The 15,676-nt window shown below is 44.0% G+C and overlaps 1 protein-coding gene across 2 annotated transcripts in view; it reads left to right on the forward strand.

The window, feature by feature from the left end:
* Positions 1-14,304, forward strand: part of si:dkey-9i23.16 (uncharacterized protein LOC571915 homolog) — a 15,394-nt gene extending 1,090 nt beyond the window's left edge. The window contains exons 1-6 of one of the 2 annotated variants that reach the window (XM_061724371.1): positions 7,221-7,242; positions 10,522-10,615; positions 10,697-10,807; positions 13,152-13,211; positions 13,321-13,497; positions 14,026-14,304. In XM_061724371.1, the coding sequence (XP_061580355.1) occupies positions 10,541-10,615; positions 10,697-10,807; positions 13,152-13,211; positions 13,321-13,497; positions 14,026-14,133 (531 nt within the window). In that variant the 5' untranslated portion in view covers positions 7,221-7,242; positions 10,522-10,540 and the 3' untranslated portion in view covers positions 14,134-14,304. Of the gene's footprint in view, positions 1-7,220; positions 7,243-10,521; positions 10,616-10,696; positions 10,808-13,151; positions 13,212-13,320; positions 13,498-14,025 lie in introns of those variants that run through there. The other variant, XM_061724363.1, reaches the window with a different exon arrangement.
* The last annotated feature ends 1,372 nt before the right edge of the window (positions 14,305-15,676 follow it).

Genomic DNA, 15,676 nt, shown 5'->3' on the forward strand with positions numbered 1-15,676 from the left:
TAATATATTACATAGTCTCATTACATGCAAAGCAAGATATTCTAAGCCTTTAATTGTTACAATTTTGATGATCGAATTGTTTATTGATTTCATAAAACATTCTAATTTTTTGGGGTTTTCATAAACTGTGAGCCATAAAATCATCCAAATTATAACAAATAAAGGCTTGAAATATCTCACTTTGCATGTAGTGGGAAATAATATATTTGTTTCACCTTTAGTTGAATTTACTGAAACGAATGAAGTTTTGCAATATATTCAAATTTCCCAACCATCATCTGTATATTATGACATCAATAAATAACAGAGAGCGAACCAACATATGTTGCTGTCTTTAATGTATCCTGTCCTTTATTTTGTTCATTATTGTTAGTTCGTTGTTCATGTGTGTGCGAGTGTGACAGACGGGCATGGGACAATTGTGAAATACGGAATAAACTGCATTCCGTATTGGTTCAATACGGAACGCAACTTTTAATTCCCAATTACGTAACAATTCCGTATTTCAAGGGACGGGTGGCAAACCCTGGTGTTAACATAAAGCCAAGAGGGAAATAAATCTGTAGTGATCGCAGAGAAGCAACTGCAGAGGGTTATGAAACAATTTCCAAACACTTTGGAGTTCAGGATTATTCGCAAGTGCAAAATATTCAAGGCAGCTGACAATCGTCCCAGGAGTAGGTCCCAAGACCAAAGACACCTCCCATGATATGTTGTATCTGAAGGTCCAAGATGACATTATTATGACAAGACTGAACAAGTACGATCATTGAGGGAGGTTATGAGAAACTGCATCTGAGCAAACTAGCAGACTTCTGGACCAAGTCCAAGTCCAGACCTGAACCTGACTGAAATGCTGTGGTGGGACCTTCCAAGCTTCGTAGGTGACCGTCCAAGAGCCTCAAAAACTGAAGCAACGGGGGCGCTGGTGAGCAGGCTATGGAATAGACGCACGTGTTGAAGCTCCCCGGGACCTTCTTATTAAAAGCCGTTAATATAGCACTAGTTGGAACAAAGTGTTGCTTTTTGGAGTTATTTCAGCTTAGTAGTACTTCCTAAAACATTTACGTGAGAAGACATGGCTGGCAACGCGCCCAAAACCCGCAAGACTGCTGCATCAACACCGAGGCCCCATCCCTCTGGCACGGCCACGGCCGCAGGTGACAGCCCGACCCGCGCCGACATGACTTCAGCACTGGCCACGGACACCTTCAGGCAGGAGCTACTCGTGTCACTTCGTGAAGATATTGGTACTATTCTGAAGGTGGAGATAAGAGAGGTGCTGGAGAAGGAGATGGCGGGGCTGCGAGGCGACATCCACACGGTAAAGACTGAGTTGCAATCATACCAAAGCTCAGTTGCTAAAGAGTTAACCTCGTTAAAAGATACCACGAGTGAAATGGAAAAAAGTCTGTCCTCGTGCACGGATGACATCGTAACATTACAGCGCGAAGTCAAGCATCTTCAAGCGCAATCTGAATCATTGCAAAATAAATGTGAGGATCTGGAAGCAAGAGCAAGAAGGAATAATGTCAGGATCGTGGGGGTGCCGGAGAGTCAGAGCAGCTCTGTCACGGCTGTTTCGGCGCTTCTGCAGAAGGCGTTTGAACTCCAGAAAGCGCCGGAGCTGGATAGATCCCACCGCTCGCTGCAGCCTGCGCCGAGAGCCGGAGAACAGCCGCGCGTCATCGTGGCCCGTCTACACTACTTTCGGGACTGTGCTGAAATTCTTCGTCTAGCCAGGGTGAAGCAGCAGGTCAAAGTGGACGGGATAACCATCTCTGTCTACCCGGATTATACTACGCGGGTGGCCAGAGCCCGGGCGGGATACAGCGCGGTGCGGCGGCAGCTCCGCGGGCTGGAAGGAGTCCGGTACGGCATCCTCTATCCGGCGCGCCTCAGGATCACCCACAACAACCAGGAGCGGGTTTTCTCCACGCCAGAAGAAGCGCAGGCTTATGTCTCAAAGAACTTATCCTCACAGAGGGCTTCTCACAGTGAGTGACTTATCAGGGCATCCTGAAACTGTGGCTATTACTGTAAGAGACATTCGTCGGTCTATTACTGTAAGTAACGTACTGTTCACAGCCAGTTGATAAGCTGAATTTTGCCTCAAATCTTTAGTTCTACCACCAACTTTGTTCTCGTATCACATATTTTCAAAATCATATTGCTTATTATCAGGTCATTTTATTTTGTGTGTAGATTCTTAAAAGATAGGCTACATATTCTATTTTTATTTTCAATGTCCCCTTGCGCGTGTGTGGGTGTGTCTGTGTCTGTGTGTGTGTGTGTGTGTGTGTGTGTGTGTGTGTGTGTGTGTGTGTGTGTGTGTGTGTGTGTGTGTGTGTGTGTGTGTGTGTGTGTGTGTGTGTGTGTGTGTGTGTGTGTAATCTTGTACAAGCGTCAGTGTGGATTAATTATCCATACAGCTGTGTGTGTATATGAGTGAGTATGTATGTGCATGTGAGGGTATGGAGAAGAGAGGGTGTATTTGTTGTGCTAGATCTTACCTTTTTTATAACTTACTTACGGTAGTTCTGTCACGGTGGTCGCCATCACTAACTACTCAAAAGCCCACTGCTTTTATTAGACCACCTGTGAACAGCATGCCTAGCCATCTCTTTTTATTTTTTACTTATTTCTCCCCTTTTTCTTCTATTTGTCAATTTTAATCATTTATAATTACTAGTGTTTCTTTGTATTATTACCTCAGTGCTATAATTGTTGTTAATTTGTTCTGGGGATCTTCATGGATAGTTAAGTGTTAACCCATTATAATTATGTGGGGACCTAGCCTACTGTTAGGAGAGGCTAGAGCGACCTGGGTTTTAGACCAGGTCAGCACAGGGTTTCAAGGTCTTTTTTCTTATGTTATTGTTTTTGGTTGCATACTTTTTTTGGTTGAGAAACACTCACATGTTTGTATATTTTTCTTAGCACCGGGTGACATCCTGGGGACATGCACTCTGTTAGGGTCGGTCCAGCTGGTCACACAATCGCAATCTTACACATCATATTTAGTTAACAATGGCCGCTCAGGACCTAGGCTCAATTAGATTTATCAGTTGGAACATTAAAGGGGTCCAGCATCCTATTAAGCGCAATAGGATTTTCACACGCCTAAAATCATTAGGTTCAGACATCATGTACCTACAAGAGACACACCTCCGGAGTGATGAACATGATAAATTGAAGAAGGGCTGGATTAGCCAGATATTTCATTCAGATTACGGAGACAGATCTAGAGGGGCTGCAGTACTAATAAGGAAAGGTGTCCCTTTCACGCCAATTAATATTACACCAGATGACAAGGGTAGGTTCGTCATAGTAACAGGGAAGCTGTTTGGTAGTTTGGTGGCACTCGTCAACCTCTATGGCCCCAACTGGGATGATCCTCAGTTCTTCTCTCACCTCATAACGAGACTCCCAGACCTGAATTCGCATTTGTTGATATTGGGGGGAGACTTCAACTGCGCTCTACAGCCAGCTTTAGACAAGTCCAATCCTAAGCAAAACAGGAATGTGTCCAAATCAAGTGCTCTAATTCTGTCTTTCATGCAGTCTTATAGAATATACGACCCCTGGAGACACGCCAATCCCTCCGCCAGACAGTTTTCATTCTTTTCGCCGGTCCACCTTTCATACACTAGAATAGACTTTTTCCTGATTGATTATAGAACAATGTCCTATGTGACTGATAGCAGATATCATAGCATAACAATTTCTGATCATTGCCCTGTCCAGTTGGACATGTCATTTCCAAATAGCTCCGTGCCCCAACGCTCATGGCAACTTGACCCATTGCTGCTAACACAAACGTCATTTCAAAAAATTATCTCTGACCAAATAGACTTCTTTCTCTCGATTAATATTACTCCAGGTATGTCATATGCAACTATTTGGGAGTCACTTAAGGCATATCTCAGGGGTCAGATTATCTCTTATGCAGCCCATAGGAAAAGGGAACGGAATAAACGCCTTAGCGAACTAAACCAAAAGATATTCGATATAGACAATCAGTTGGCCCATAATTATACACCTGAGCTTTTCAAGGAACGGTTATTACTAAAAACGGAATTTGACAACCTCTCTATAAGACAGACTGAGCGGATGATGCTTAAAACAAGACAAACATACTACGAGCATGGTGAGAGGGCAGGGAAGTTATTATGCCATCAACTTAAAAAAATAACGGCGCAGAGTGCAATTCCTGAAATTCGCGTCTCATCAGACTCGACCTCTTCACACCCGCAAGCCATAAATGACCGTTTCAAAGCATATTACACTGAACTGTACAGATCACAGGCTTCTGTGAACGCTGCAGACCTCCACACCTTCTTAGACAGCTTGACACTACCAAATGTTACTACAGAGGATAAAACTATGCTTGATGCTCCCATAACGACCGAGGAGATAACACAGGCAATAAGATCCATGCAAAGCGGGAAAACTCCCGGTCCCGATGGATTCCCTGTAGAATTTTACAAGGTGTTTGCAGCTAAGTTGGCACCCTTTCTGCGCTTATTGTTTCAGGAAATCACTTTGGATGGGAAGCTGCCTCCCACTATGACACAGGCTACTATATCGGTTTTGTTGAAAAAAGGTAGGGACCCATTGGATTGTGGTTCGTATCGTCCGATCAGTCTATTGTGCTGTGATTACAAGATTCTTACGAAAGTTTTAGCACGTCGACTGGAAACAGTGATACCAAAAATTATCGATCCAGATCAAACAGGGTTTATACCAGGGAGGCAGTCGTTCTACAATATGAGGCGTCTGCTCAATGTGCTTCACTCTACCCACTCAACCCGGGAAGCAGAGGTTGTGCTTTCACTCGATGCGGAGAAGGCATTTGACCAGGTCGGGTGGGATTACTTATTTATGGTGCTTGATAGATTTGGTTTTGGCCCCTCTTTCACCTCGTGGATCAAGATACTATACGCGTCGCCAACGGCTTCAATACGTACAAACTCCACCAAGTCCGACTATTTCAGACTACATAGAGGTACACGGCAGGGATGTTGCCTCTCACCATTCCTGTTTGATCTGGCCATTGAACCGCTCGCTACATCCTTGAGATCTCAGCAGTGCATCGCCGGTATTACAAGAAATCGAACAGTACATAAAGTGTCATTATACGCGGACGATCTTTTATTATATATAGCGAACCCAATGGAATCAATCCCTAAACTGATACAAACATTACAACAATTTGGAAGACTATCTGGCTACAGTCTTAATCTATCTAAAAGTCTGCTCTTCCCCATAAATCAACTAGCGAAATCCCTCGACTATAGCAGCTTTCCATTCAAATTAGAACAACAGTTTTTCACCTACTTAGGCATAAATGTTACACGATTATACAAAAACCTCTATGACCACAACTTTAAAGCTTTGTTAGAACGCACCAAACAGGACTTCCTTAGGTGGTCAGCTCTTCCCATTACGCTAGCGGGTCGAGTTAACACGGTAAAAATGACAGTGCTACCACGCTTTTTATATCTGTTCCAGATGATCCCGGTTTTACTAACTAAGTCATGGTTTAAACAATTGAACAGCCACATCACAAGCTTTATCTGGGGCAAATCCTCCCCGCGAATTAAAAGAACTTCATTAGAGATGCCCAAGGGCTCGGGGGGACTGGGCCTGCCTAACTTCCTATTTTATTACTGGGCAGCTAACATTTCCAAACTGAATTATTGGATCTCGATGCATGAAAGTAAGAAGGGACCAATGTGGGTTACTATGGAACTCGAATCGAACCCGTCACTTTCTCCAGTCTCCATCCTGAGTAGCTCCATTCCCACTAATTTAAGTCTCCAAAGCTTGGGCCCAGTTATTAGAAATTCACTTAAAATCTGGCTTCAATTCAGGAAGCATTTCCAGCTTAGCCAGGCAATCACTCTTCTTCCCCTGGTACGGAATCATCTGTTTCCCCCATCACAAACCGACATTGCTTTTGAAACATGGCATAGAAACGGGGTGGTATTTTTTGATGACCTCTTTGTGGATGGCACATTCGCTTCATTTGACTTACTGCAGAAGGACAATAACATTCCAAGGAGTCACTTTTTTAGATATTTGCAGGTGCGCAGCTTTGCTAAAAAGCACTTCCCATTTCCCCACTTACCACCAAAGAATGTTTTGAATATCATGTTAGAGCTGGATCCCAGTGGGAAGAGGAGGATATCCAAGATTTACCAGGCGTTACTAGACATTGACCCCCCATCATGGGAAAACACAAGATTGAAATGGGAGGAGGATTTGGGCATTGCACTATCTGATGAGACATGGCAAAATAGTTTGAAGCGTATCCACACCACATCTCTCTGCATCAGGCATGGTCTTATTCAATTCAAAGTTGTGCATCGGTTACACTATTCGAACGAGAAATTGGCCAAAATATACCCTGATGCCAATCCTGCATGCCCAAGATGTAGCCATAGTCCAGCTACGCTGGGTCATATGTTTTGGTCATGCAGGTCTCTGAACAGCTTCTGGACAAAGATTTTCGAGGCTATATCTCACATACGGGGTGTCAACGTTGATCCCGATCCTGTAATCGCTGTTTTTGGAACAACACCCTCAGACGCACAATTTACTATCTTGCAGTTAAATGCCATAGCTTTTTTAACACTGATGGCTCGGAGGTTAATTCTTATGCAGTGGAAGTCGGCTGCACCGCCCTCATTTAAACACTGGGTTAAGGAGGTGCTTTCTATGATCCCACTAGAGAAGCTGAAATATAGTCGTAGTGGTCGTAAGGACAGATTTATTCAAGTCTGGACTCCCTTCATAGAATTCATTGAGAACATATCTCTTACTTGATACTATCCTAACATGCTGCATATGAAGTGACCAGCTGGATCTGTGCGCACGATTGAGAGAGTCCCCGACATGCTTTTAATCCAAAATATAAGTCTATCAAGGTATGTGTGAGTGCATATCTACATACAGATATAATGTGCTTCCTTTTTTTTTTGATAATTCTGTTTAATTTATTTTCATTTTATTTAGTTTTTTCTTTACTTATTGTTTCTGACCTTGTGAGGGACGGGTGGGCGGGGTTGAAATGTTATTGAATGTTCATTCTTCTGTAACATGGAAAAAAACTATAAATAAAGTGTTTAAAAAAAAAAAAAACTGAAGCAACGTTGTGGAGAAGAGTGGACCAGAGTTTCTCAAGAACCCCCTGAGACAACGATGAAGTCATCCAGGAAACATCTGGAAGTCATGGAGGTTCCTAGAGTTGCCCACACCATCTTTCATTTTCCCTTGTTTGGCCTTGTTCTTGTTCGTCTGGGCTTGTTTTCACATGAAACAAAGACCCACTACAATTAGATGCTTTTACTTTATCTTATAAATGATCTATGTACTTGTTCACACAAACATTAGATTTAGATAGGAACGTCTGCAGATGACTGCACATTGAGGTTTTTCACACTTCCACTGGGTTGTACAGAGTCCCGTCAGGTCTGAAGCTGGACCTGCTGGGACTTGAAATTGGATTTCTTTTTAAAAAGAAAACCTGCTTCGTTACCATGGTAACTGGATCTCATGACCTGTTTATGTTCAGATTAAATTGGTTTTCCTTCCCCCCCCCCACATTCTGAGATTGTATCTCAGATCCAAACAAGGACGTCGCAGCTTCAAACAAAATAAAGTTCTGGACGTGTCCGCCATTGCGGGAATGAGTGCTTGGACACTGCCAACTGGGTCCCCAAATGCTTGGGGCCCCTAGCTGAACAGGGCCCCCCCGAGGGCCGACCACAAAGGATAGCGATTCAAAGAAGAATTTGCATCGACAGTGGTCGGCAGCAGAGAACCCCCTAAAGGGGGGGCTCTGTTTCTACCTCTCGATGCGTCACAAATTTTCTTGTAAACAAAAGGGAGGCCCCACCAGACAACATTTTGGAAAGCAGTGCACCAGACATTACTTTAGAAGTACGCTGATAGGCGGCCGGCAGCTCTGAGCCGTGAGAGGGACCGAAGGAAACCGACAAGGATCTTTCAGAGGGTTTTTTTTTTTTGCTATTTGAGCGCTAGTCTCCAAAAAACATGCCAGACACACTTCAACAGGACGTTGGAGACGCTTGCCCCAAAAAGGATAAAAGTTCAAGACTATCACCATTCAGTCCTTCACAAACAAGTCTCCAAGTTCTCCACGGCATTCAGTCATAGACATTTTAATTATTTTTTTCACTGACTTTTGCTCACTTTGGTGCTTCTTAACGTTATAGATAGTTACGAGGAGCTGAGGGAGCGGACCTTAATACAGGATATAGGAGGCAGGCGAGGCCACCGGCGGACTTTAATTAGACGCAGCAGAAATCCACTATATGTGCTGCAGGATCATTTTAAAACATCCAGAAAAGCTGGATGGAAAGACGCCTGGCGGACTCACAAACAAACGCACAAACAAAAGTGGGCCGACGAGAACAGGTGGCAACAATCGAGGAAGAGGAAAACCGGGGCCATCCATACTCGGCAAGCACGAGTACTAAAGCAATTGAGAATGTTTATCGGTCCCATCCAAGTGTTTATAACCACTACTTCATGTTAGGTTTAGGCACTTAACATTTGTATCATCAAACTTTCTGGAGACAAAAAGAGACACAACAACAGTTAAATGACTTGCGCAAGGAGAGCAGTCGAGACGTGCAAGATCTCCAACATACTCTGATTTGTCAACAGGTTTTTAATGGATTTTACACTTTTGTACAGCAGCTTCGTTACAAGTAAAGTTAGACATGAAAAGAAGAAACTCTTAAGACGTTGGGATGAATCTGAAAATATAATTTATAACTATCACAGATATAAAGTTTTGATAACTATGTTCTCGATGATGTTAACCAGCCCAGGACACCATGGTGCATCGACGCCTCTTCTGTGAGTCTTGAATTTACAATATTGTATCTCGTGTAGCTGCACAATATATTGAATACTTTTCACAATATCAGTTGTGCAAAAACGAAAAACATGCAACACATCCCAAGTGCCATGCATTCAAACTATAAACTTTAAAAGCAAATACAGCCAAGTAGCCAGTTTAGACATTAATATACGTTTTGTTGATGTTGCAGTTTCATTCATCTGCTCAGTTTCTTCAGTCGAGGAAAAAGGAAGTCTGATTTAACCACATCAGACTTCCTCAGATATTGTGACACCAAAAGTGTAGGTCGTGTTCGTCCTCAGCTTGGAGGGTCACACCGATGGCGATGATCAAAGACAAGTTGCAGATCGTTAACCCCAAAAAACAAGCAACAAAATAGGGAAGAATTAGGTACAAGTTCACAATGATCTTCTCGGCCTGTTTCCTCCCACTCTGTTCTTCTTCCCCCTCCTCCTCGTCCTCCTCCTCTCACATCTGTTTCTCATCCTCCAGCCTTTCACTGTTTTTCTGTCTCTTCTCAGGCGAGTCCGGCATGTGGATTTGATGAAGTGACTCACTGAAACTCTCACTTCCTCACACTCTCTTTCACATCCTCATGCTGTTCTGTGTTGCTCCGCCTGCATGGTCCCAGAACATGCAAACACACGAGCCGGTCCACTGCAGCGGCGTCCCACGGGCTCTGAGCAAACGCCAAACGCCGTAGACGGATTCAGGACTCCTTCACGATTTCTTGAAAGCTCTTGAATCAAACCAAACTCCCCAACATTGAAAACAAATAAATTATAATCAAATGAAATGATACGAGTATCCAAGGGATTAAAACGCCCGTGTTGAGTCCAATGTGGCAGAGAAACGTTGCAGATCCTCCAAACGTGAGCTGCCCTCTATTAACCGCCATGGTAAAATTCACTACTTTGAAGCAGAAATAAAAATACTTAGTTTGTTTTAAAGTAAGTTTTGGACCAACAAATGTATGTATCATTTGTGTTTTGATTGAACAGATCACGGCTAGACGTAATCACTTTTGCTATGTAGTTTTAATTAAAGAGGTGTTTCCATTAGCAGGAGTTCCAGGTAGTTTTTTGGGGGGCCAGATCGTTGACGCGTCTCCTTTACCAAGAACGGCCCTGCAAAGGTGGTACTTCTTTACTTGTTTCTTCTTCTCTTTATTCTTTTGCTTCTCTTTCGTCTCCTTTAATGCGGCAGGCCGTGTGCCTACAGAAAATAAAATGCTGATCACCGCCACCTTGTGGTCGGCGGTGGTATTTGTCCAGTCAAAGGTTCAGTGTGATGGAGTGGGTTTTCCCTGTTAGAGGTTCTTGTCTGGTGGGTTAACCCTGAATCCCTGCTGATCGTATCTGTGTCAGCAGTGAGGCCCAGACCTCTGGGGGAACACCGAGGTGTTCCCAGGCCAGCCGAGAGATGTGATCTCTTCAGCAGGCCCTGGGTTTTCCCCGGTGCCTCCTCCTGCCTGTTGGACATCCCCAAAACACCTCCTTAGTCAAGGAGGCATCCTTACTAGATGCCTGAACTTTGGTCCAGTGGAAGAAGTTTCACGATAAAAAGCTCATAAATTAGTGTCCTTTCTCTTGTTATTAACGCCGTGCTGTTGGATCTGCTTCCAGGGACGTGTTTTTCGGTAACATGGCGTCTGAGGAAGCAGCACCCGAACCCCGGTTCCACCGCCTCTTCTCCTGGTTTGACCCTGAAAGTGCTGCGGTAAGATCAGGACACCTCTTGCCCTCACTGGAGTTGAGTGCGTAACTTCCCATAAATCCACTGATGGGTGTTTGTGTGCAGGTGGTGACCATCCTGTTGGGGCTGTTCCAGGTGCTGCTGTCGGCTCCGCTTGCTCACATCGACCAAAGTCTGCCAAAACTCTTCATCTTGTCTCTGTTCCTGGGAATTCTGGTATGTACCTCATCGGTCCAACGTTTTGACCAACTGAAGCAACTCCAGACCAAGACACGACCACCACGGGCTTATATAGTAGACGTTAGGCACAATAGGAGCTGCTCCACAGCTCTTCTTACCCTAATGTACCCCTCAAGCTGGACTCAGACCACTTGACATGATTCTGTGTCGTCCTGGTGGTCGTGTAAGGAATGCGAGGCGTGGAGTGGGGAATACTGAGCCCGATTTAACTGACAGGACATCGACTTCTAGGTTGAGCGGATCGTCTCTCAGCAGTCCTCTACGACAGTGTCTCCCAACCTGGGGTCCAAGCCCCCCCTGGGGGGGCGCCAGAGGTCTCTGGGGGGGCGCGGAACTTTGTCTGCTTTGAGGATATGCAGTTGTAAAAATTATACTTGCACATGTTAAATAAATAAAAAATCATAATAACACACCTAATGGAATACTGTAATCCAAGTCTGTATAAACCCACTTAGAAATATATTTTGGTCATTTTAAAATACTAAGTTATTTATCAGGATAAAAACTTAAAAACGTATTATTATATCATTATTCAACATTTAATCATACTACTACTCCGACAGGTTGTTAAAGGAAAAATGTTAAAAAAAATTGCTCTCATATTAAAAGAGACATTTTTCAGAAATATTTTTATGTCCTTGCAATTATTTTTTGTGTGTATTTTATACATTGGTGACACAAAATGAAGGTGAGAAAAACAAAGTACAGGGTAAACCAAAGAGAAATGTATAAAAAAAACATAATTAATGTTTTTTTTCAATTAAAGGTTTGTAACGAAGAACTTTACTCTTTTGGTGCTAGTACGTACGGGTCGGGGGGCCCGGCTGGTCTTAGACACAAGTAGGGGGGGCTCCATTTAAAAAAGGTTGGGAACCACTGCTCTACGATGACTAACCCGACCCCCAGTCAACGACATCTGAAACGAGGTCCTCCGCCGGTCGTCGTTTCAGCTCCGTCAGCACTTGTTTCTGAAGCGACACTTGAAATGAGGACGCTTGGACGCATTTGATCTGAATGAAGTTAAGGTAGCATCAGTTGGTATAAAGGGGATAAAGCCTGAAGGTTCACCAGCGAATCAACAGCATCACAAGACGCGTACATCCAGATGCGATTGATCCGCTGGGGTCAGCTCCGATTCCAACATCGCTCGCCCTCGTGAAAAAAGACCGGAGAGGAAGCACTCGGCCAACGAGTCTCACGTGATTCTTCAAAGATCCTTCCGAAACTTTGTTGCTCGTAGTGTTTTAGCAGCGAATTGTTTTGCACCACTTCCACATCAATGAAGACCTTCAAAAGGCTACGATTGGCGTCAGGCTGACGTTGTTCTCTTTGCGCTAAGGTCTCGGACAAGCATGACCGGGGCTGTACGGTAGCTGAGCTCAGGCGTTCCCGTCGGAGTTCAAGGCGTTTGCCTATTTTTGGGTGAGCGAGGGTTTAGGGCCAGGCAGTAAGACTAACCAGAGGCTTCAAAACCACTTCCAGAAGAGCTTTCGATAGCAGCGCAGGAGGTTGTTCTGGACGTTAGCAGCAGATCATGGTATATGGAACCACTGTTGCTGATGACCTTCGTGAAATAATCAGAGCAACATATTTGGTGGATACTCCAGATGGGCGGTCCTACACCTGCCAGCAGTTCAACGAAGGCTCCTGAGATCAAAGATCATCCTGCAACTAAACCGCCACATGACGCATTATTTGATGCGATTTGGCTCCTATCCAGAGAAAAACAACGCCAACGCAAAGGCAAAGCAAGACTCGTTGCTTAGCGAGACTCAAATTCTCCTCTTTTGTCATTTCTTTTTTTTAAACTTTCATTAGAAATTGCCTCATGTAAGTTAAGAGTCGCATGTTGTAGCCGACGGTGTTTATAGGATAAAGGCGCTTCAGTTTAGGGAAAGTTTTGGTTAATTTCAGCCTAGTGCGTTCCTCTCCGGCTGAACGAGAGAAATCACGCCATTTTTAGCTCATTTATCGTGTTAATCTGCACATTCTGATCTGTTTACAATGTAACAAAGACTTTGGTCATGTGACCCGTTGGTTTCTGAAGCCCGTTTCTCTTCATGCGAGTAAAAACCAAGACATCAGTCACGATATAATTTATGTTTGGGTGGTCTGGTCTCAGTCCACGAGGGTTCACATCTGAACGATGGCCTTTATTTTAAACTACTACTTTAACTATTTTGACAGGGAGAGTGAGTTAAAAGATTCATTTCATTTCCTGCCTCTTTTCTCCGTTTTACCATCAGAGGTTTTGTCTGGTTCTTTTTCTACACTCCCCTCAGGATCATACGATGCACCATGTGTGTAATGTGTGTTGCAGATCATGGCAGGAGGATCCCTCACCATGGCCAACTTGAGGAACCCCCCCAACAAACTGCTGGTGAGTGAGGGGTCCGGGTCAGAACAGAGCTGTCAAAGCCTGAGGACGTACAGTATCTATGAGGTCGTGGTCATAAATGTGACGTTTGGACGTGTTGTCGACTCCTCAGCTGCAAGGCTGCGTCTGCAGTAACCTGGCCGGCCTGCTGGGGGCGCTGTTGGCCTTCTGCCTGTACTTCTACATCCTCATCACCCACCAGCAGGGGCCGCCGTGCAAGGCCCTTCCTGAGCCCAACTACTACTACTACCACCACCTGCAGGACCAGTGTCCGTCGGAGAAGCTGGCGGTCAGTCACTCATCTCTCTCTTCTGCCCTTCATTTTGTGTTTCTGTAAAAGGTATCGGTTTATGGAACAATCTGGATACAGAAGCCACAGAATGCAAATCAAACATTACATTTAAAAGAATAAGCCAGTTTGATGAAGAAATATTATTGTTAGGTGGGTTTTCTTTTTTTTTCCTCTATTTTTAGCACCATTGTCATATTTCTTTTCTTTGTATCAAAAAAGAATACGACTATCTGTGTTTGACGACAGCTATTTTGTTTTATAACTTTGTAGTTTTTTTTTGCGTAATTTGTCAGTTGTTTTTTTTTTATTATTACATTAATTGAAATTTGATTTCTTAGGAAAAAGGGACAGATACAATAAACTCTTCTTTCTGTTCCCTTTCAGAGATTTGTTGTAATTATATTGAACTGTTTTGTTTTTCTTTTAATGAATGAAATAAAGAATAAGAAAGAATGAATTTTAAAATAAGCAAGCCATCCGGAGATGTGCACCGATGGCTGCGTCTGACGTGACTGTCTCCTGCAGGACTACTCGTGGGTGGTGAAGCTGCTGCTGGTGCTGTACGACAGCGGCGCCGTGGTCATGCACTGCCTGCTGTCCGTGTGCGCCTTCAAAACGCTTCACACAGAGTAACGGGAGCACCGACGTCTTCACCAGGACCAAACCCCGCTGAACCCTAAGATACTGGACTGATACGTGGATTTATGAGGCCTCTGGCCCCTGATCAATTATACAATCATAATAAATAAAACACAAACGAATTTGATTCAAAAATATTAGTTAGAAACTTTTAACACCAGGTATTTTTAAATGTATAATAAACACTTCAAATAATGAAAACAAAGCTTTTCCTGGGTATTGTTTCCTCCGTGGGACATTAACGGGGTTAATCGCCACACGCGGTCATCAGTAAATCAGTGCCACCACCTGATCGCCACGTTCCAACTCAGAGACGTTAGTCGACTGATCTCTGGCGTTCTAAACATCTGGGGAGGTCGGTCAACTCCCCACGCAAGCAGCAGCCAACGAGAGCACGGCATCGCTGTACAACACCCAACGAGACGAAGAAAGAGCAGGTAGTTTGTTCTACTGTATTTGACCCGGTCTTTGTACGTTTAGACCGTATAGAAACGTAATTCTCATCAGTTGTGTGAAATAAGACCTGGAAACAGGCATTGTGGCATAGAATTGTCAAATTAGTTTAATTCACTGTACGAATTGTTACAGACCACCTTGCCCCGTGTGAATGTGTATGAATGTTGGTGGTGGTCGGCGGGGCCGTTTGGCGTGATATGGCAGCCACGCTTCCATCAGTCTGCAGGGCAGCTGTGGCTACAAAACGTAGCTACCACCACCGGTGAGGATGTGTATGAATGAATAATGATCTCTGTAAAGCGCTCTGGGTGTCTTGAAGGGTGCTATATAAATCAAAGTCATTATTAGATTACTTTTGTAATACTGTATTTGACCCGGTCTTTGTACGTTTTGACCGTATAGACAGGGGTGCACACAAGCCGGGACTCCAGGGCTAGTCTACTGCATGTTTTTAGATGTTTCCCTGTCTTCAACACACCTGATTCTAATCACTGGTCATCATCAACATGTCATCAAGGTTTACACAACTCTGTTGGTGACACAGCCTTGTCTATCAGGGTTGTGTTGAGACAGGAAACATCTAAAACGTGCAGTAGACTGGCCCTGGAGTCCCGGCTTGTGAGCACCCCTGCGTATAGAAACGTAATTGTTGCCATTGTAAGAATGAGATGTACCTGCTGTACTCTACTGCCTTTACTTTTTAACAACTTGTGCTTTTTATTATTTTAACTCATTTCATTTGTTTACTATTTAATTGCGTCTTACCGCTTTTAACGTTGATGTAAAAGCACTTTGAATTACCTCGTGTTGAATTGTGCTATACAAATAAACTTGCCTTGCAAGTTTAGGGCCTTTCCTTCTAGGACACCAAGACACGGAAGACAACCCTTCTGGTCACGTTCAGATGTGATGCACGTCTAATCAGAGAAACCTGCGACGCAGGCAGAGCCACAACCGGACGAGTAACTAACCACTAATCAAACGCTTGGACCAAGCCTCTGACTGCTAGCGTATATATCCAGATCTCTGTTGCTTTGAATCAAGGCTTTCTGGGAACTTCTGTTGGTGACGAGTCACGTAG

The sequence above is a fragment of the Cololabis saira genome, chromosome 1, assembly GCF_033807715.1.
Source record: "Cololabis saira isolate AMF1-May2022 chromosome 1, fColSai1.1, whole genome shotgun sequence".
NCBI lineage: Eukaryota > Metazoa > Chordata > Actinopteri > Beloniformes > Belonidae > Cololabis > Cololabis saira.